We start from the raw sequence: 22,556 nt of genomic DNA, 5'->3' as shown, positions 1-22,556 counted from the left end.
CTAGATAAAGGGACTTTCTAGCAAATTTTGGCTTTTCTGGAACACAAAATGCAAAAAAGGACTTTAAATTTGATTAAATGGACATTATGATGCTGAATAAATTATAAACCGGTACTATCATATAATGCAGTTATTTTTCAGCACAAATATTTTAATGGCAAATATCTCTTTATTTCTTTCTCTCGCAAATGATGTGTACGCAGTTGCGTACTTGCGTATAGGCAGCTACGTGCCTAGAAAGGAAAAGCATCATGTAACAAACTTTCTAAAGTAGTGTAATACTTGAGCGGGCAATAATACCAAAACACGTGATGATTCAATCACTGTGTTAACGACCATCATTCAAATTAGTATACGGTAGAGTCTATATTCATAATGAACAAACTCCATTGGTATATCCAGGGGTCCGTGTTTGCTTAGGAGTTATGAGATTGATCACTGTTCGTTATCTTCACCTTCATAGGAGTTATGAGATTGATCACTGTTCGTTATCTTCACCTTTATAGGTGTTATGAGATTGATCACTGTTCGTTATCTTCACCTTTATAGGTGTTATGAGATTGATCACTGTTCGTAATCTTCACCTTTATAGGAGTTATATTTACCTTTTCATTGAAGAAATGCTCCCAGCTAATAGAAGTGTGAAGCTTCTACTTTATGTTTGAAATTAGGCATAAACGGATATTTGTTTTAATTAGAAAACCAGGTCATTCTATACATAAAGTGAATCTAGTTTTTTTTAATTCATTCTCTACATACCATCAATGCTAAATTTGTCGGTGCATGATTATTTCTTCTTCAGACTGGAGGATCAGCATTAAGCATACTTTGAGGTTCTTGTGAGATGTTGCCCAAAGTGACCTTGACCTTTTTAAACGGAATTTCTCTCTCTCTCTCTCTCTCTCTCTCTCTCTCTCTCTCTCTCTCTCTCTCTCTCTCTCTCTCTCTCTCTCAGAAGAAGAACTATCTAAATTTCAAAAATCTTTCGACTTTCTTTGAAACCAAAAGTTCATAGTAAATACAGCTATACAGTAAAACTCTGATATAGCGAATTTCAGGGAACACTTTTTAAAAATTCACTATAAGCGTAATTCGCTATACGTTTATAGCGAATTCATAATTCAAATATAACAAATTCGTCATAAAACTGATTTATTCTACATGTATATCAGTTGTATAAGAAAGTGGCAATCGATATACTTTCGTTTGTATTGTCTCTAAGATAAATTTAGCCTATATATATTCGAGAAGAAATATTTCTGTACAAGAAACATATACATTGATTTACATATGATAAGGTAGCAGGGGACAGTTTCGCACTATAGGGCCGGTCAACTTTTTCAAAAAATGGAAATACCCCATATTTGAAGTGATATTACATGTGTAAAAATGTATACAATAATTGTAGGATGCATGTCAAATGTAGCTGAGTGCTTGATAAAAATGTTGATATACAACATGTAGGTGTCACCATGATTCCTAGCATATAGATGGGTGCAAATACGAAACTAAGACACGTGGTCAGTTGCTGAAGAAATTCCGGTGAAAACATGCAGGGTCTAGCAAAAAGTCTGTAGCTGTGAGGGAAGGTGGATGGCCCCATATGAGAGGTAGAGTTTTTAGAAGGGCAGATAGAGTTCTTGATTGTGCACAGTGTCTAAATCCCCATGTTTGGTACTGTGATGTTGTGGGAGTGGTGCGGATTAGCCCAAATGAGGGAAAATCAAAGCAAAAAAGGGGAACCTGCTCAGAGCATGTTTTGTGCACCAGTACCAGTATTTATAGATTACATGTGATTTAGGGTCATAATTTATTAACTACACTAATATGAAATACAAGTATTGACATAAAAGGGAAATATGATTTTTCATTAGTCTGTCATAATCTGACTTTGGTGTATACCCCCTATCCACATGTTTCAAAACCAAAGAAACTGTCCCTTGCCACCTAATGTATCTTGATGGATTATTAAGTCACGCAAGAACATGTCGAGAGAAAAATGTCAACAAAATTTTGCACAATACATACATTTACAAACAGTCTATTGCAATTGTCATTTACTTGTTCCTTTGCTCAAATAAAGGAGTGTACGATAAAATAAATGCAATCAAACTTAAAATTTAATTAACGAGAATATTAAACAATACCGACAATATATTTGCTAAACGTATGTGTAAGTATTGTTTTGCGTTAACAACCTTTGTTTTAGAAAAAATACAAATGGAAATGTTATAATAAGTGTGGATCCTTTATGTTAATGGAAAATGATTGTTAAAAATCACAATGAATTTAAAATGGGAAAAAAATCGTTATAAAAGGTGATTTTTACGTTCATTTTAATTCAAGGGGAATAGGAATTTACTTCGTTATGCCCGTAAATTCGCTATATCTGTGTTTGTTATAGACGCAGATTTTTATATAGAATATATAAAGAATTTGCCGGGGAAATCGTTTTTACTTCGATACAGCCGTAATTTCACTATATCCGTGTTCGCTATATTCGAGTTTTACTGTATATTGTTGAGAAAGGTCAAGATCTTTGAATTTATCACAATATGACTCAGACACATTTTTATTGAAAAATGACATCTGTAGATGGTAAAGTCCCTTCAGACTTATGTCTTGGCACACAGTTACCAAGTCAACAGGGCAAACACTGGCTGGGAGAGCTGTGGCAGGTACCCGCGCTGCTTGTGTCATTGTTTTCGCTCATTTTGCAGAAATCGTACTCCGTACTCCAACGTACACCAATAGTGAATATTCTTCTCTTTTATATGTATACATGTCGGACAGTGCTACAAGGACTTCCATGTATTAAATTACAGTTTCAAGAGCAACAGTGGAAGATTTTCAATAAAATATTTGTCTTGGCTCTCACGGATTGTTTAAACACTTACTGATCATCATTCAGTCCCAGCGCAATACCTGCAGAGAATGTAGTGTTAAAACACTCCATTTTCTTTGGTAATTGACAGGAGGAGGGGATGATGTTCATTTCTTCTATTTACAATTAATAAGGATTTCATAAAAACACTATCAGATAAAATCTATTTTAGATTTTAAAAGGTTACTCAATAGAGGCAAAAATGAAAACCAATTTCGCAGGCATTAATAATGTCGCCGTCTTGACGATAGTGTACACATTGTCGATTGTTATCATCGGTGTTTGATCCAGGTTTATGTGTTTGGCTCGGGGGAGAAGGATGCCCCAGATACCACTCCACTTGGAGGTCTAGGGTAGAGACAGATTGTCAGTAATTATTTCCCAATAAAGACAGGTATCCACAGTTACAATCTAGAGGTATTTTTCACTTATTCTAACAAAATCACGATATAACGCATAAATTTTGGTGTTTCTCGGATGTCCTGTTTCCGGAAGTGACGTACTGACAGACATCAAAGACACAAGTGTCATTGGCGTCAAGTACACAGGACTTCCCAAAAATATAACTCAGTGGCCTACTTATTACTGACAACCGCTGCAGATTCGCTCGTTAGAGAGACAAAAAGCACCTGCTAAAACAAAAAAGGAGAGAAGAAATCGTCATTCCGGATAATTAACCCGATATTTTCAGCGTCTGTCATTTTGATTTCATTCTTTTTCAAGGTTCATCCATTGCGTCTATCTATTACAACTATGGCAGATAACATTATAAAGTGTTCTCGCACGAGCTGTATAATTGTGCCGTGTTGGGAAAGGCTTACTTGGTGCGAATATTTCTCTTTTTACCATCACGTAAGACCTGGTGCATTTGTAGAGTATCATGGCGCCGAATGTGGCCGTGAAATGACATGCGTCGTGCATCGAGTACGATCTTGTTCGTTCTATGGCTAACATAACGATGAAGCGGCAAGCTAGTTGTGCTGCTAATGCAATATGCACAACTGGATTACGCCTTAATTAGTCCACTTAAGAATAAGTTGATTCTACTTAAGCTCTGATTAGAAAAGGCTGCGCCGGCAGACACATTATGCTACCATTATGATTGAGGTTTCCCTCCCCCTTAATCCAACTCATGCTTGGCAATCTCTTGGTCAAAGTACAAAACGTATAAAAGAAAAAATATCAAATATTGAGATTGCTTGTTCTTTTAATTGGATTCGTATTGTAAACCCTAACAACAAATTGATTAGTTTTTGAATTGTTGTGCAAAACAATGGGACGAAAGAAGAATACAGATGTTGCATTTTTGTAATAATTCACTCACTGCCAAATATCTGCCATTGGTCTAAATTTCATTCAATAAATTAAAATTAAAGTTTTCATCCAAAAAACAAAAAAAAAGAAAGAAGAAAAAATAAAGTCAAAGCAGTTTATAAAAGGATGACGAATTTGACAACACAGCTTAATTGAAGTTCAGAGAACATATTTTTTAGCTCTCTTGACAGATTTTAATATTCATCAACCTTCAAAAGTGTAGTTTCATGAATATTGAAGAGATTTATTCATTAGAAATTTTGATGAATTGCATTTTTATCTTATTCTTTATAATTATTATTCATTTCAAGGTCATTAATTAATATAAATCTTCAGGTTCATTTGTATAAAAAAAAAATAAAAAAATGGGTAGTTCTATCGAGACACATCAATTTCTAATTACTATAGTGCGTGTAAAGAATATCAATTTATTGCAACTACAATGATATATGTATGTTACATACATATATAAATGGTTGGGATGGGGGTTAACTATGTAGTAACTATCCAGGAAATATGAGATTGTATTTTGGAAGAATAAAATCTGTTCTCTCACTGTAGCAAGCGAATCAGACTCTGATGGCAAAATAAGACCGCCTTTTTTTTCATTTTCCTTACTTATAATGTGTATATATATTTTTCCAAAAGAAAAGAAAAAGAAATGATATATATGGTCATATACAAATGTGTATATGATTTCCGAAAAAGTACTGTATTTTCTTGCAGAATCGTATTCAGACTCGTTCCCAACAGACTGATTACAGAATTATTAACCAATATTTCATGCAATGTCGTAATCTTGTTAATCTGTTGATTGTATGGAAGTCTCAGAATCCCTTTATTGTTCAGAACTGGATCATGTTTGGCCCAAAGGTTAAAATAAGTTTTGTCGATCAATGAACGCAAGTTAGCGTTCAGATTGTATGGACAAGAATCCCTTCTGATGAAACAATTGCTCTGCTCTGCAGTAATTTGTTTCTCGTCCAATCTCTTGTCTTATGTCTAGTTACTCTGTCCACGTGACTATATTGTAAATCGTGAATAAGAATGTTTCTTTTCTTTTTTGTTTTTATATCGCCTTTGAACTGCACTTCTTAAAAACCATAATACTGGAGATGTACTAAGCCCTGGAATCTGTAACGTTCTCCAAAATTTAGATCTATCTTACGATGAAGAAATTTTGAATTTGTTGAGTAGTTTATAAATGAAAGTCTCTGTCTCGCAAGTTATTCAAAATTTGGGGCATTGAAAAATTTTAAATTGATAATGCAATACTACCATAATAGCATGTTTCATACATAAAGGAGATAGTTGAAGGGTACCAAGATAAAGGAAGGATTTAAAAAGAAAAAGAAAAAAGTAACCGTTTTCACTTTTTAGTAAAGATTTATGAAATAGAGAATGAAGTGCGGTTTTATATGTCCTATATTTGTAGATTTACTAGAGGAAAATTCTTTTATTTTTCAAATTTTTATGTAGGTTATGTTCGATAACAATGTCAACATTAGTCAAACACCTCTGAGCGTATAAGAAAAATTTCCATTTAATGCATAGATTAAAGAGTCCCAATTCTTTTTATCTATTAATTTTGAATCAGCAGAATTTGACATGTAGTGATGTGCATTAATTTTGTCTATGTTGATGTATTTTAAACTAAAACTGCAATATACAAATGTAGGAATGCGTGTGTTATGTGGAGACAGCAAATTCCAGAATTAGCTTTGTGCGTACGTGTGGTTCATATTATTACTGAAATCGATATAACTTGCAAAACATTTCGTTTATGATGAATGCCAATGTTCCATTTCTGTACAAATTTTTTTTTTACGGAAAATATAATAAAATTTTGAATTGATACACGTCATTTAGCACACAAATCACATGAGTCTCTAATTGACTCCAAGAGTTTTTGTAATCCTCCAGGTGTGGTAACAATTTTATGCCTGATTGACAAGATCTCGTTTTATCCGCTCCAGATGCACGGGGGCTCAAACGCCGCAATGCAGCGCTCTATCAAGCTTCTATTTTTCAACACGGAGTGGAAATGTAAGAAAACGAACACAAAAATAAAAGAAATTTTGAAGATGTTTTCCTTGTGAGCGAACTAGATACATTGCTTTCATATAGGTAAATTGAATACACGTGTATATTGGCTTCCGTTTCTGAGAAAAATTCGTTTATATTTTCGGAGTAAAGGATTTTAATTTTTAAGTCAATTCCAGTGTTTGAACTTCCGGTACTTGCGTTATTTCTGTCTCGATATTAATATTCATTTGGCCATGTCAAAGACCGCTAAGAAGAACTTGTTTCTGTCAAATTTATCACTGTATGATAAAACTGCATGATAGTGTTTGATTTAATGTCGTTATACCGCGAACAACCAAGTGATGAATAAACACGGATTAATTTACATATCCACGAGATTATGTATCGACTTTTAAACATCTGTCATTGTCCACAAATATTAGGCAATATAAAGAAATATCTATATGAATTTTTAAGAAGGAAAAAAATGTTTTCAATAAATCTCTTGGTTTTTCTGTTCAAGGCTATTATTGTTGTGCATTTTTCTAGATTGATGGAATATTATGAATTATTCGTGAATTGGTCTGATGAATATTAAAACAGAAATTCTTTGAAGTACGAGTTCACTGCGAAAGAAAACTGAAGTTTTTAAAAGACCATTGTTTAAAATACAGACAATGATATTACTAGCGTGTATTTTTGTTGTTGTTGTTGTTGTTGTGTATATTCTTTTATTGTGATTTGATAATAAATCGCGGTCCTAATTTGTATAATTCTCTCAATACATCTGATCTTCTGTAATGAAATAAGCGATTATAAGACGCTTTTAGAACGCACGTTCTCAGTGAATTTGGAAATAAACATTGCATACATATTTTTCATTAAGAACATTGACAGAGTGAATTTAATGTATGCATATGGGGAAAAATGATAAAACAAAAGGATCAGTGGACCAGGTTGAGACTTTATGTTAATGAGATGATAAATATTCACGCTGTCACGTACCAGCACGGCATGACGATTGCTGGTTCCAGTGGAAGGAATAAAAATTCAAAAATAACAAGACTCATTTTAATATATTTTTATTTCTCCTGTGCTGTTTTCAAAGCAAAAATGTTCATTTTTGGCACCTAAAACAGGATATATGTTGTTAAAAATCAAATTTTCCTGTGTGTATTGGAGTTCTGATAGAGAATAGCCGTACAGGGTGAGTGAACATAGAACTAGATATATTTTGTATAATTTACCACTATAAAGTCGGGCACATTTTATATGCATGGAAATTGTATGAATTAAGTGATATAAAATTTTACCCCCCTTTCTGACAGATCATGGCCAATCCGTCACTTACGATTTGCATACATATGGGAACACTGGAATCGACTGCTTTGAGTTTCAGATCTTCTAGAAATACTTGTAAAATGCTTAATGCGTATAAGTATCATCAAACTGAAGATTCAGTCAACATTAAACTCTAGTTTAGGGAACCACCATTATCTTTAATTAAAGTAGGGGTCTAGTAGCGTGACGTCATGTCCGGATCGAACTCCAGTATTGGTTCACATACTATTATTATTGGGTGGATTTATACTGTTTTTACATTTACCTGGATGTTTTTTAATTTAGTAAAATGAATACAATAACACTCCATCACTTATATTTAAGTAGACTATGGATCCAATCTTCTTTCCATTTTTTGTCATCTAATTCACACATAAAACCAGAGGTACATATTTGTTTAATTGATATACAGGCCGGGGTATTACATGTTAAAATTATAAATTAAAAAAAATTCATGATATGCAATCATGCACTTGTGGAATTAAATAAAACAATTCTGCATTTGTTATATATTTGTTATCTTCTGTTATGTGAAAATCATCTTCAAAATGGTTATTTTGGCCCAAAAATGTAAATATAAATTGAGATGCTGTGAAAATATTATGCTGAGAAAGGGCAGATTTTTTAAATGTATTTTAACAAGCATTCATATATGAACATAATATGTGAGTTTGAATGAAAAATCACAAGTCAAATTTTTAAAATATTCATATTAGTGGTGTTGCAGTGCCGTATTTTTGACTGCCGAGGGCCTGTATTGAGTTAAATTTTGTATCACCATTATTAAAAAACATGAAACTATGTTAAAATTTCACTTTTAATTATTTAGTTAAACATATTTATTTCATATTTGAGGAAAAAAATTGCAGCATCATACCTCAAACAAAATTTTATGGACATATTCTAGGACTTCTTCAATGAATTCTGATATTGCCGTTTGACAAATGGGGGTACACGTAATTAAAATACCATAATTTACTCATTATACTGACAACCCCCCATTTTTTTGTTTTTATCATACCCTGAAATGAACAATCTAAGTATCTAAACTCAAATTTTTGAGAAATCACAAGTAGGTCCAGGACTAGGGACCTACCTTAAGAAAATTTACCAGCTCTTTGAAATATGAAATATTAATTCGTTTTAATCAAATTTATTGGAATCATGGCAAGACATCATAATGACAGATCATAAAAACGAATAAAGCATCCACCATATTTTCCCTCGACACTACTGTCATATGATAGCCGATGTTTGAGATCCACAAATTACATCTGAATTAAAGATCTGAATTTTTTAAGAACCATCTTTTTGTATTATTTGTATCGAATCTGTGGACTATTTCAGTATACTCATATTTCTAGCAATAGGACAAAAATTGAAAGCCTCTCTCAGCTTATTTAATTAGATACCCCACAAAAGTGCTGCGTGGAGTTTTTTCGATGAAGTTCATTGTCATCCGATAGGACAGAAGATTCTTGTAGTATATGATTTCATGGTAAAGTGACGGTTAATTATTTCACTTTTATATTCATTTTATTGCCAAGTTTTCAGCATTTAAAGATAAAAATGAGAGATTAGGGATCCATAAATCAACGGGGTTTTTTATACCGCTGTGTACGGGTGCGTCGTCTGTCACCTCTTAGGGTGTTCCAGCCCGGAATTTCAGCTCCCTCTGAGTGTAATCGTTCTTTGCCACAAAGACAACCAGCACTTACACCGAATCGACATTTTAACTTTATATTCTCTGTAATTTGTTTGTCGTAAATTAAAGATACATGAAATTCGTTTTAAATACCATTTGGAAGGGCAACATTTGACCCCATTGACCTCACGACCGATGGAATACCGGTAATGCCGTAATTCTTGGCGGTGCTTCCTGTACTTCTTACTACGGTTCTTGGTACCCCTTGGTACTTCACAGTTCCCTGAAGTAATTTTGTATAACGCGGAGCGCTTTCCCTCAAATTCATCATCTTCTGCATGTAACATTCGGTAAATTCGTTTCATCATAGTTTATGCCATTTCCTATACCTAACTATTTTAAAACTATTTTAGAAATATTTTTCTTACTTGAAATTTTGATTAAAACTAGGTGGATTTATTTAAGATGAATGATTGGAAACTAATCTGAGTAAAGTATTAGATGATATGATTGAGTATGATATCCGGAATATTAATGTGTTGGTATGTGATCGAAGTTTGAAACGTTTGGAACAACCTAAATCTAAAATAAAATGAATTTAGGAGATTCCGGGAGAACAATTAAGAAGAGAGAAAATAAAACCTTCATGCACAATAAATTCTCTTTGGTAGGAAAAATGCAATGTGTTTCTTTTTTGTATTCGATACATTATATTTCTTTTTGGTATTCAGACAGGAAGTCTTTAAAATTGTCAAATGGTTTATCGCGTCCTCGATCAGCAAGTCATGAATATTCAGAACTAAATCCCTCAATTTGTTCACCGACCGTGTATGTATATTCATGTTACAATCGATTATTACAATAATTCCACGAGACAGACTATGTTATTAGTGATCTGCTATAAAAGATACATACAACATTTTTCTACCTGAATTTGAAATTAATATTTTATGGGCAGTGGACAGTTTTGTTGTAAATATCTCAAAGAGACATAGTTATCGATTTCTGAGGAATAATTTTTAATATGTAGATTTCTTGACGACGTGTAAAATTCAAGGGAAGTTAGTTAATGCTTAATACTAAAAAAAAAATTAACCTCAAAATTTAAGCCCAAAATATCAAAAGATGAGCATTTTTGTAAATTTGAAAATGTCAACGTTACTTTTTGTAGGATTTTTCAAAAACCATTACTCTGGCAATATTAAGAAATACAATACGTTCAGCATTTCATCATGCTAGTACATTCATCCTAATGTATGTTTTAGATTAATGTGTAGATTCTGTTGGAAAGAAAGTTTGCGTGGTGAAAACAAAACCGTTTTCTGTTTTGATTGACATCTCTCTCGGCATGTGTGAATTTCATAAGTGGCAGATTTACCAGAAGTCAAAATATTGAATGTTTTGTCGAGTGATGATGGAGAGGGGGTTATAATGGCCAGGAAATGGTTAAAAACAAGTGGCATTTTCCAGGACTGTCGGGCTGATGTGCTGAGAAAAAGCAGAATCCTGCAACCAGTGCATTTAAAAAAGACACAGTTTCTTAAATAAATATTTTCCTATAGCATAATGACTTTAGATTTTGCGAGCATCTAAAGACATTTTCTGAATGGAAGGGGAGCTTGTTGTTTATGGTGTTTTGTTTCAACAGTTCCTGTGTAAGATAAATTGTATATTCGTTTGTAAAATTTGACTTTCTTTATCAATTGTCATGGTGGCAGGATGAAAAATATCCTTATTTTCTGCGTAATATGCAAATTACAAACACGTTAGTCAGTTGCATGAACTTAATTATGCGTAGAAACTAAAGTATGTAAATTATTGCTATTTATAAGACAGAAATATTTATTTGAAATGTCTATTTTTTATTCACGACATCTTCACTGATGACCACAAAGTAGACTTTTAAAAAAAAAAATTTTTTTTAAAGTAAAATGGCAGTAAAACATGTTTAATATATGCAGTTACTATGACGCTTTAAAGTGACCCTGTAAAAATTTTTTCTTGGTCATCTCTGGCCGTTACAAAGTCATGTTACGGGAATGTGCGATGCCCCCAGCACGCATTCTCCAGACCAACTTACCCAAGGCACTTAGTATCTTCAAACCGTGCCTACTGCCGAGTCTGCTTATCCTGAATATTAACAATAATCCACAACATATCACGGATAAATTATAATTCCCTTTCAACTGTCATGGTTGCACAATTTACTTTCGCTGACCCAAGAAGCCCTCCTAGTTTTGAACATTCGTCATTTCAGAGTGACTAGTTATTGTATACAAAACATCTGCTCGGAAGATAGTAAAGGTTTTGCAGCTTGTATACAATCCAGAAATAAACCTTATTTTACCAAACTACATCTATACCAAACCGTGCAAAAGACTATTCCATGATAAGTAATAAATGGTAGACTATTGGTAAATATTTTAATTGACACAAAAACAACTGAACATCACAACAAACACGAAATATCTAGGTCACAGTTTCTCCAAACTCTTGGGGTTTGTTAAAAGTTCGCGTAGAATTCTCCACACTTGTTTGGCAGCATTGTCCATAGAAGACGGGGCTTTGCCCTTAAATAAGTCCACATTAGGCAAGAAATAGTGCGGACACCGGCGATTTTGTAGACAGGAAATGGTCTGAAGAAGAATTCCGTTAAGTCGGTCTCCTAGAGATGTATCATCCCACTCCATTTCTCGGGGATGTTTCTCGCACTCGTACAAGAGAAGGGTTTTGAAGTGATAGTTTGTGATTGGGTTTCCCGGAAGGTCCAGATGACGCTCCCGCAGTGTCTTAAGAATACTCAGACACCGGCGTCGACACCCGCCGTACAATAACCGGTCCTCGGCGTACTTAAACGTCATCACCCAGGCATCGCCTTCAGCAGCACTCTGCTTGTCCTTCATGTATATACTTTCTCTGGATAGTAGATCGAATCCTTCAGTTTTAACTTCAGCCACCAGGTTTGGGTTTGGCCACTGGACGTGTGGCACTGGCCAATGGGCCGCAGAGCGACACCAGATTCCTGCGCACCGGAAAGCCGGAACAATTTGAACCACGAACCTCTCTTTGATTCGGAGCTTCACCTCTGTGGTGTCTGCTACCATTTTGACAGTGTCTCTGTAACTACATTTGTCCACGGCCTGTGCCACCAGGGTCTGGAATCGTGACCTGATTTTCCTGGCGGAAAGATACCCAGACGCCGTGATGAATTCCACCCATAATGACATTGACCTTTTCCGACCGTCACTGAGTTTAAGAACAGCACAACCCGGAATAGAGCCATCGTCCACGAAGTTGAAAACTCCCATTTGGTTAAGGTACAACACTACCTCGAATTCCGTTGGAGACACTGTTTCTAAACCCTCGAAGCGTCCATTCACTTCGTTAAGAGAGCTAATAAATCTGGGTTCCTGGACCTCGACTTCTTTTAGGACATCCTGCACTACTTTACACACCTCACGTATAGTCTTTATAGTGTTCCCTTGGCGGGTTTGTACCCGTTCGTTATAGTACTTGTTTAATTGAAATAAAATTTTGGACTGAGCCGCAAGCATGTCCGGCGAGCTCCCTTCCAGAAGCATGCTCGTATTTTTTTTTTCTCTTAGGAAATTTTCACACAAAAATCCAAAGAAATATTTTTCACTAGAATCACTTGTCAATTCATTAAACTAATTACTTCTCATGTGTTATTCCTCCTTGCGACAGATGGACAGCAACAAAACGTGCGAGTCACGTTACTTTCACTTTTCCAGTTGCATGCTTAGCGACACGGAGAAAGATGAACCGCTCTCTTTATTGTCTCTGTGTTATGATTGTGAAAATGTTTTTTTGTATTTATTAGCCACGCTGTATGCTTGGATGGCGTTGATATACCAGTCTTACCGGCGCTGCGTCATTCGTATACAAATGTCTCGTAGCTGACTATCAATTTGTTGGTAATTGAAAAATCAACTTGTCATTAATTCTGCACCAATCGCAGCGCAGAGAATACCTCATGCAGATTTTTACCTGAATATCACCGCCCATCTCATTAAGATCGGCTGTTAGGCATTTGTTGGTTTTCGCTTAGCCCCGCCCCCTCTATCTGTTCATCAAGCGGATGATTATCCAGAGACACCCGCAGCGTGGAGCATTGGATATTAGCCATGCATCGTTCAACGGGCAAATAATCCTAGCGGGGTTCTGATAAAACTACCGTACTCCCCATCATCGTCTCTCTCTGCCTTTTTGTACCTACTAACAATATGAGCTGTCTTCCATTTAATAAAAATTCTTCTTTTAAAATTGAACAAATTGGGGGAGTTTCTCTTGAAATAATTTAGATGACCAAATTATGTGCATTGTACCAATGTCTTTTCTTTTTAATTCCCATCGACGCCGCTGAAACAAGAGTGCTGGAAATGTTTGTAAAACATCGAGATTTTGCTTTTAGCTTCTCGGATGCTTTGGCAACTTTATTTTGTCTTGATAGAGTTCTAGAAATAAAAACAAAATGCAAACTTCTCAGACTGTGAGTAGAAGAATTATACCAGCATTTTCCACGTACCTATCAGATAATTTTTTGAAAAATACTTGTTATGTATTCATTCAGTTATATACAAAAGCCTTTAAATGATGTGGAATCTCGCACTAAATTCATTGATATCAATATACGTATATTATGAAAAAGAAAAAAAAAAGAAACTATCATATGATTGTGAAAGTTTCATATAAATTTATGATATTTGAATTATTTAAATTGAGTTTGGGGATTTTGTTATATAGTTCTTCCTGAATCTCAATCAAACTAGGTCAGTTTCTAGTTGCACAGGGATATGTCTCGGGAAGCTAATGCGATTTTGATTATTTTACACTAATCAGTATATGCAGTTTGCGTAATCAACTAGAAATAGCCAGCGAGAATTGTATATATTGTACAGACAGGGTGCGTTTTATACGGAAACGCATTCCTTTATGCGTTTTGAACATTACTAAAATTATTGCGATAATTTTGTTTTAAATTTAGTAAAAAGATGTGTTTGCCCTGTCAATCTATTTTAAAAATAAATTTTGATTATTCTAACAATGACTGGGGTATAGTGTTAGTCGTAAAATTATATTAAAATATATAAAACAATTCTTAATTATGGCATATGACCGGTATGACTAGAATGATTTTGAAGACGTTAATTCTGTATAAGAACATGGGTAACGGGAGATAGCGTTCACTGGCGCCGTTTCGTGAAGAAACGCCATTATTTGGGGTCGGTCGTAATTCCTGGATGGCCGATTCATTCCTGCTCCGTGGGTATCATTAGCTGCGTGCCATACCCAGGAATATTGACATTTGCTGGTCTGAGTCTCAGCTGATGTATGAAAGCCCTGCTTAATGATTACAAATAATCACAAGAACGGATCATCCGAGTCTTCAGGGGATTGAAAAATATATCGAGTATCCCAGCTTCTTCTGCTTAATTTGATTGTTCTTGCAAATATTTCCTAGACCTTTCATGGAAGACAGAAATTTTGGTTTTCCTGTGCCAAGGCATTTCGCAATTGTACGTCACCATTTCCTCGCCATGAGATATTTCGGTCTATCTAGGAAACAGGTTTTGTTTATTTCTTGTATTCATTCATCACCACCTTCGCTACAATCGAAACAAGCGATGTCTATTTGATACAATCATTAGGTAATAGAATGCACATACACCATTGAAAACCATCACCTGTCGCAGAATATGAATGCATCAAGTTTCTTATAATGACAGGCTCTTTTCTATCGTCAAAACCCCCCATCTTTCAACGACACTGGATATGTTTTGGAATTATCATACCAAGCATATTCAATTTTTTTGCCTTGTCTGGGTATGTGTGTGGAAATGATGGCTAAAAATTTGACTTTGGTGAATAGATGATTCAAGAAATAACTAATCTTCCCGGGGTTTTTATATATATATATTTTTGCTAGCTGTGCTTGAAGTTTTGTTCTTTTTACTATGGCGGTCCGGGGTCAGCAGACGACATCCAGCAGATTGTCAGAAATGACGTCACCTCTGACCGCCACTTCGTCTAATTCATTAAGGGTCGTCTGTTCCTATCTCATCCGGTAAATCAACAGCCATAGGCACTTACCGAGTTAAAAAGTATGCTCTCTTCAGTTTCCGGTGGTATTTTAAGACATATTTCATTCACGACAAGTTAGAAGGGATGTATTCTTTAAAGACATTCTTCAAGTTTCGTCTTCAAAATCTTGGATTTTAATAAATAAATAATACTGAGTAAGAGTAGTTTTTTGTCTTTGGCAATATTCACTGTTTAATGTATCTTGTATTTCCCAGTCATATATTGGTTTATTTTCCGTCCCCACGAGTCTTAATGAAATGTGCATGCGTGTTTCGGGTATTTCATTTTGTGCTCAACTACTGGAAAATAGATTTTTGCGTTTCATTAGCCCAGTGGAACACAAAACCCTTTCATGTGCAGCTAACAGTAACCAATTTGTCTTCCATCATTTATATCTTTTCATTTACTAAGCGTGCATGATATTTTTTAATCGAAGATTGGATGAATTCAGAAATGGCAACTGTGCAGAATCAATATTTAGCATCGCAACAACCTTATACCATTTAATACTCAGTGATTAAAAGACAATCTGTGAATTATTATCCAATTTTCTGTTTGCAAATTATGAATATAAGACTGTAGTGTAGGAATCTGAGTGATCTATTCTTCCTCAGAGGAATAATTTTTATCAGATGTGCAACATTTATCGGTGTAATCAGAAACAAACAGAAACACAAACAATGCCGTCTGCATTCCTCGCACAAGTTTGTCGTAATTGACCATGAAGCTTATTCCGTGTGAGTACCATTGGCAGTCGTCCCTCCATTGTCAATGTTAAGGAATGGCCGGAACAACTAGAATCGGTCTTTGATGTTTTATATTACGACTGAGTACCATGCAGCGTTATGTTTTTCAATGTAGTTAGTTGGTATAGCACTAGACTCTTTGTCACCCCCTCCCATTTTCATTGTGGACTTTTCCTTCCTATTCGATGCAGAGCGCATCTAAGAAATGTCTGTAATTTTCTAATTAATTAGAGACAATGGGTAAAACCGATCTTTTTATACAAGTCTGTATCCCTGTTGTACTGCTGGTCTTGGACTTCTGATCTGGGTAAATCTATGTTTATAGTGGGTGATTACAATGAAATTTGACAGTGACTGCTCTCAGGTGCTACAGAACCCCGGGAGAGCCCGGGTAACGTTACGGATCTCCCGGTCACGGAGGAAACCCACAGACATTTGTGGGGTTTTGATGGGTCTCTATGGGAACCATCAGTTTCATAGCCCACCAAATTAATTAGTTGTAACAATCGACTGAAATTTTGACTGCATGTTCGATTGATAGAAAGCTGGGAACGACGCCCGTAGTTTTCTGGAATGTAAGATGTTTAGAAATGAATATGTAAAATTTTGTTGACCGGGGTCTTACTTTTATTTGGCGGGAAAGTGTATGACGTGAAATGATGCATTCCAAACCTGAGTACCTTTGACACGACTTTTATCAAAAGAGAAGTCGGGATCTCTTAATGAGCTGTTCAGAAAGAAGTCATATGTCAGAACGAATTTCTCCGTCCTATTCAACCATAAGTCAACCACTTAACCGACAGATCAAACTATTAACATAATGAGTATTTATGTAGGCTTCGTTTTAGCATTTTTCAGTTGTTTATGTTGCTTTATATTATTTTCATTAGAATGCTTTTCTAATTTATGCTGCGGCGGATGGCAAAAATCAAAGTGTTGATTAGATTTTGTTTTATTTGGAATATTATTTCACATTTTGATGATTTTAAAGCCATAGATAAAAATGTAAAATGTGTACATAACATTTTTTACTCAGTTGAAATAAAGAATTTAAAACAGTAATATCATTCACAAAGTGCGGCTTGAAGTAAAGCTTTATTGTTGGTTGAGCGCAGAGAATTTTCAGAACATCTACTTTTAAATATTTTTACGCTAAAATAAAGATTATATTTACCATAAGCCTCTAACGAGTTTTCGTTGTAGATAAGCTGTTTTCAGGAGGCCGTTTTTGGCCACATCTCGACATTTTATTGGAGGGAGAACACTATGCTTGTTTATGCGGTGGCGACACGGTGATCTTATCTTTTAGCCTTTTTTGCCTGAATCTTTTAATGATATGTTTATTTTTCCAAATTGTTATCTTTTAATTTGAATTCATTGTACATATATGTTTTTTCGCGACAAAACGTTGGAATATAGCATGAATAATGAGTCGAACAGGTGTCTAAAGTTTCATAATTTGCTGTTCTTTGAAAGAGTAAACAGAATGACAAAATATCGTCTTGTTTTAAAATTGGAATTTCTCATTGTGTTCTGTGTTTTAAAACTGAAAATTTTGTAGTCAACGTCTTGATTCAAAATACTAAAAATGTGTTAATATTATTTTCCTCCCGTGGTATTTTCACCATCAATTAAGCTCGTACTTTTTCTCAATTATTGTCAAAACTGATGCCCCAATATGAATTATTGCAGTATATCAATTAATAATTTGTAACTATTGTGTCCAGGAGTTAAAAAAATGTCAAATAGCCTTATTCTGCATCATAAATAAACAAATTAAAAATGTAGTGAACTAAACAGAGAGAGTTGACTTAATCAGGATTAACCAGAAATGTCAATCTTTTACACGTGCCCCGGGGGTCTCGTGTGGCACATTTATTATGTACATGTAGATTAAAACTGCGATACGACATGTTGGAGTTACATCAGATAATACTTTTTTCAGGACTATAATCGTTTGTCGGCTCGTTGATTTTCTAATGATCGGAACGGATCTAATGAAGTTAGGTTGTAAATTCGAACACCTTCGGATATAAACACACCCGTGACCCTGGGGACGGTCCCACGTGTAGAGGCTGACTAATCGTACATGCAGCCACTTAGAGGGTAAGATTTATGATATATTCAACTAACTGTACCTGACAGAACCTCATAAAGACAGATTTGTCCTAGCTTTTCCTGGTAGAATTTCAAATTGAGTGGATCATGGACAAGAAAAGCTTACATTGCAGTCTTTATATATTACAACTGATTACCACATGATAAATTAAGAACATTCAGACATTTCTTCATAAAATTGAATTATGCAGCCATGTTACTTCATAATATTGGATGTATATTTTATAGAAATAAAGAATTAGTTTAAGGATGTTTTCAATCGTTTTCTCTCTCCACAAAATGCAAAATTAAAATAAATATTGTAATCAGGGCGTACATATTATCTGAGAAGTGTGCCTGGATTATGACCGTGTTCTTGACTGTGTTACATAACTTGTTCTACTATAAAGATACAACTGTACGTTCTGACGAACACCAGCCCCACGCCGCGATAGGACGGGGCCCCAAACTCACTTTTACTGTCGCTGTATTGAACCCCCTCCCTGGAATGGCTACATGTTTAACATGCAGTGAAGGTTTCGGGGAAGAATGGTAATTATCAAGAGAAAAGTGCACGGTTTTAATGCCGACAGTTTTATTGGGGGGTTATTTACTCCGTATCTATTTCTCTCTATGCAATCCACGCAGGAGGTCCCGCCACTGCATCCTTCTGGGTTGAAGATACAAGCGTTTCGTATTTTTGTTCACTTCTTTCTCTTATTTTTTTTTTCTATCGTCAATTTCGATTTGTTTTCTGACACTGAATAAATTCATTATACGTATTAAGGAGATTCAGACCTATTTCTAATTTGTGCTATATCCACAATAAACATTTTATTTTCATTTCCTATTTACATTCGACGTCCATTCGTTGTCCAGTAATCACTCACTATATTGTAATGTTTATTTCCAAAAGCAGTACTGCTTATATAGGTTACAAAGAACATGTATTACAATAACATAAATGAGGAAGACGTCAATAAGTTATAATAAGAATATGTATAAGCACAAAATAGAATACGCGTCTCAAATGATATAAAGAACAGGTTTATTGATATGTTGAGGATACACCTCTATATGCTGTGTTGCAAAAGAAAAGTGTTGTACTTATAGCAAGTAAATAAATGTGTAATTACCCTAACAAGGAATAGCGTTTATAAAGCGATCAGACGTTATCGAGTTGTCATAAGTCATGAACAACATCATTATTAACACATTATCAACGGCAAGTTACAAATACTAATAAGAAAAAGAAATCGCACAGTCAGAAATTGTTTGAATGAATAGAATTAATTAGATATATAGCAATGTTTTCTGTGGTATTTCAATGCTAAAATTTGCATACATCACCCTTTTAAAAACTGATTTTCATATTTTAATTTTTGAAATATCTCTTTCTCTTCTCATTAATCATGTATATTTTGTTTTAAGACGTCGGTATATTACGAATTTGTATAAATTATGCGCAAAAATTCCGTATGCAAAGTTGTCCTCTAAAATGGTATATTCATGAGCCTTTGTCTCAACAGTGCCTATACATTTTCTGTTCACAATGTAGAAATCTATCAAAATATATGCATTTGCTTTCAGTGTGCACGAAAATTGCTTATAAATTGAAGAAGTGTCACGGGTCTTCTGAAATCGAGATTATGAGGAGCGTGATTTATGTGAATGTTCAAATGACATAGTATCGGTGCGTTAATCGCTTTTCCCAAATGAAACCTACCAGGATAGCCCTTACAGAAATTAGTTCCATTTGTTTAAGAATAACATTTTGTTTCAACATCCTCACTTAATAAACAGAAGTATGCAAACAAAGTATCGCCGCCAGCTGTCTGGAATGTGCTCTATGTTGATATCTATAGATGCTCCACAGAGACAAGTCAATAAAATCCTGTCCCAGATTCCGTGGAAGAAAATAAAAATCTGTCATTCTTCTATTTCATATAATTAGATCGACACGAACATTAAAATTGTCAAGTTTTCTATTTTCTAAATTGAAATCCCGGTATGTATATATTTACTAAATACTATGGTATTCAATTTCTGTCAAAGGCAATGGATGATCCCTCTGATAAGATTTACAAGTGTGTCACTTAAAAAAAAAATTAACAGATACCAAAGGTCAACATCCTTTGGTAGTCTCTATTTTTCCCTTTTCTTTCGTTTGGTATTTTGGTTAATCGGAAAAAGGAAACCTTTGTTCTTCATGATGATGATTTGATATGACCTTAAAACTCGTGGTATGGACTGAAATTAATATTTAAAAATTGTCTTAATGATTTGTACAAAGCAATCAATGTCGGTTTGTTTTTTTTAAATTATCATTATTATTTCTTAACAAGTTTTGATGCAGCCTCCAACAAAAATAGATATTTTACACAAAGTACAAGTTAAGTAATTAAATGTGCCCTCCCACCCCTATAATTTATCTTTAATTAAAATCATAAAGAAAGGGGGGGGGGAGAAGGAAAAACAAACAAAAAACTTTAATTTTCATCCATATATTATTTTTGCATTTATATTTACAGTGTATTTTATTTCAGATGTTTGAGATTGAAATATGTTTTACTTTTCTGGTATAAAAGTAAGATAAAACTGAATGAAATATAAATGCTTGTTTTGGCCGTGTTCGTTTCGGCCTACACCTGTCCCTTTACAATCTGCGAACGTCAGTACGAACTCATTGGTCGTTAACAGTACGAGGTGATGACCAGTCACATGACTGTCGTATTTAGCCAACTGCCATGTCCAAGTCTGGTCGGTCGTAGCTCATCCATGTCAGGCCAGCGATAAGGGACAAGTATCGCACAAATAAAAAAAAATGGGGGGACTAAGATGGATAGCGAAGAAGGCTATATCACACTGCAAACCTTAATCAATGCCACATTCTTATAGAGATTGAATAAACCGTGTCTTATTGCACTGCCTGTCAGGTGATATTATGATAGCTGTTTGACTTTTGTCGATTACAGCAAGGTTTGTTTTCGATATCATTTGGAAAGAAAATTATTTGTGAACAGCGTGTTGTATTATTGACAAACAAAATACACAGATTTTAATAGCAATAGTTTAAAAGCTGTATTATTACAAGTTCATATTATATCCGTATGGGTCAAGCAGTGAGTATGCATAAAACCCATACATTTACAAACTGATATCGTTAATATGAGACGGACGTCATAGTCTTTACTGATTAAACTACAGCCGGTATAACATCAGAATTTCTATTTGAATTATCAAATATATTTATAGTGTGAAATTTTATAATAATCGATGATGTGTTGCTTCTTTATAAAAAAATAAATAAATAATGAAAATAAAAATAATATCCATGATATCACTTGAATTATACATCCAGTAATGATGCAAATACACAAGAAAGAAAAGAAAAACTCAATCTAATTATGGAGAAGGCGCAAAAGTTACAAAATTGCATTCCCAAAAATGACCACCAACAAAGCCTATTTAATTTTGATTTTTGTATAAAACACAATATTCAAGAAAATCATTATAAGTATAATTCAAGTGATGTCATGGATACCATAAAAACGTAAAAATCTCTCCTCCGTTTTCTTAAGAAATTCTTATTTTAAAAAAGAAAATTTTAAACATTATGACTTTGATATTTTTAGGTCTATAGAATTTCCGATACCGATGTTAGGATTCATAATCACTTAAATAGATAAATTTTAAAAATATATTTTTAAAATAAAATGTGACTGTTAATTTTTTCCATATGATTTATCCTTTTTTGTAATTTCATTGTCGGAACTCACTGGTTTTGTCTCCATTACACTACATTTAACGGAGAGAAAATCCATGGGTTCCTACGGTGGTGTGTGATTTTTGGTTGTTTTTTTTCCCCTTTATTTCTAGCGTTGTATGGCACAATACATAATGAAGCAGAACAGCCCTGTTAATGCTGCGCCTATAACCTAATTATTCTGGTGTATGTCGATGATGGAGGCATTTTATCCGTGGTGTATGGGATATAGATGTTTCCCGTTACAGGAGAGGAATATCCCGGCGGGGAGACAGATTGTATCTTGTTCACTCTTGTAAGAGTTAATCGCCCCCAGGAGGTGGTCAAGTATCTTCAAACATTACTGGTATATTGTAGATTGTTCAGCCCAATCGTCTTGATAAAATTTCAATTGATCAATTTTCCTGTGGGATCTGAGTAGAAGTGATGATGAATATCTGTGTAGAAAACGTGAGATCAGCCCTCTGTCTTACATTATAGATTCCTTCCGATGGTCAGTGTCATGTACATAAATCTACAGTAAAAGAATTTGAATCAGGACGTGCTCCCAGATATCGCCTATTAGTGGGACCACGGTTTAGAAACAATGTCGGGTTCGATTTTCTCTAGCAGGATGGCAGGATAGATAACGCGCTC

At 34.5% G+C, this 22,556-nt stretch overlaps 3 protein-coding genes across 12 annotated transcripts in view; 2 read left to right on the top strand and 1 right to left on the bottom strand.

Moving 5' to 3' along the window:
• Positions 1–22,556, top strand: part of LOC125679183 (neurobeachin-like) — a 142,783-nt gene that overhangs the window by 77,770 nt on the left and 42,457 nt on the right. The gene's annotated exons all lie outside the window — the stretch shown is intronic.
• LOC130051959 (uncharacterized) overlaps positions 1–22,556 on the top strand; it is a 57,939-nt gene that overhangs the window by 21,793 nt on the left and 13,590 nt on the right. Inside the window, exon 1 of one of the 4 annotated variants that reach the window (XM_056155371.1) lies at positions 21,890–22,266. The exons of 1 other annotated variant lie outside the window; for it this stretch is intronic. In XM_056155371.1, coding sequence (XP_056011346.1) covers positions 22,153–22,266 — 114 coding nt within the window. In that variant the 5' untranslated portion in view covers positions 21,890–22,152. Of the gene's footprint in view, positions 1–21,889; positions 22,267–22,556 lie in introns of those variants that run through there. 2 more of the 4 variants (XM_056155372.1, XM_056155368.1) reach the window with 2 other exon arrangements.
• On the bottom strand, positions 11,616–14,645 carry LOC125679194 (protein mab-21-like 2). Its single transcript, XM_048918204.2, has one exon. It carries the CDS (start codon positions 12,788–12,790, stop codon positions 11,684–11,686), a length of 1,107 nt encoding a protein of 368 aa, XP_048774161.1. The 5' UTR covers positions 12,791–14,645; the 3' UTR covers positions 11,616–11,683.

The sequence above is a fragment of the Ostrea edulis genome, chromosome 2 (assembly GCF_947568905.1).
Source record: "Ostrea edulis chromosome 2, xbOstEdul1.1, whole genome shotgun sequence".
Classification (NCBI taxonomy): Eukaryota; Metazoa; Mollusca; class Bivalvia; order Ostreida; family Ostreidae; genus Ostrea; species Ostrea edulis.
The sequence above is the reverse complement of the archived record's forward strand: the minus strand, read 5'-3'. Positions and strand labels throughout refer to the sequence as shown.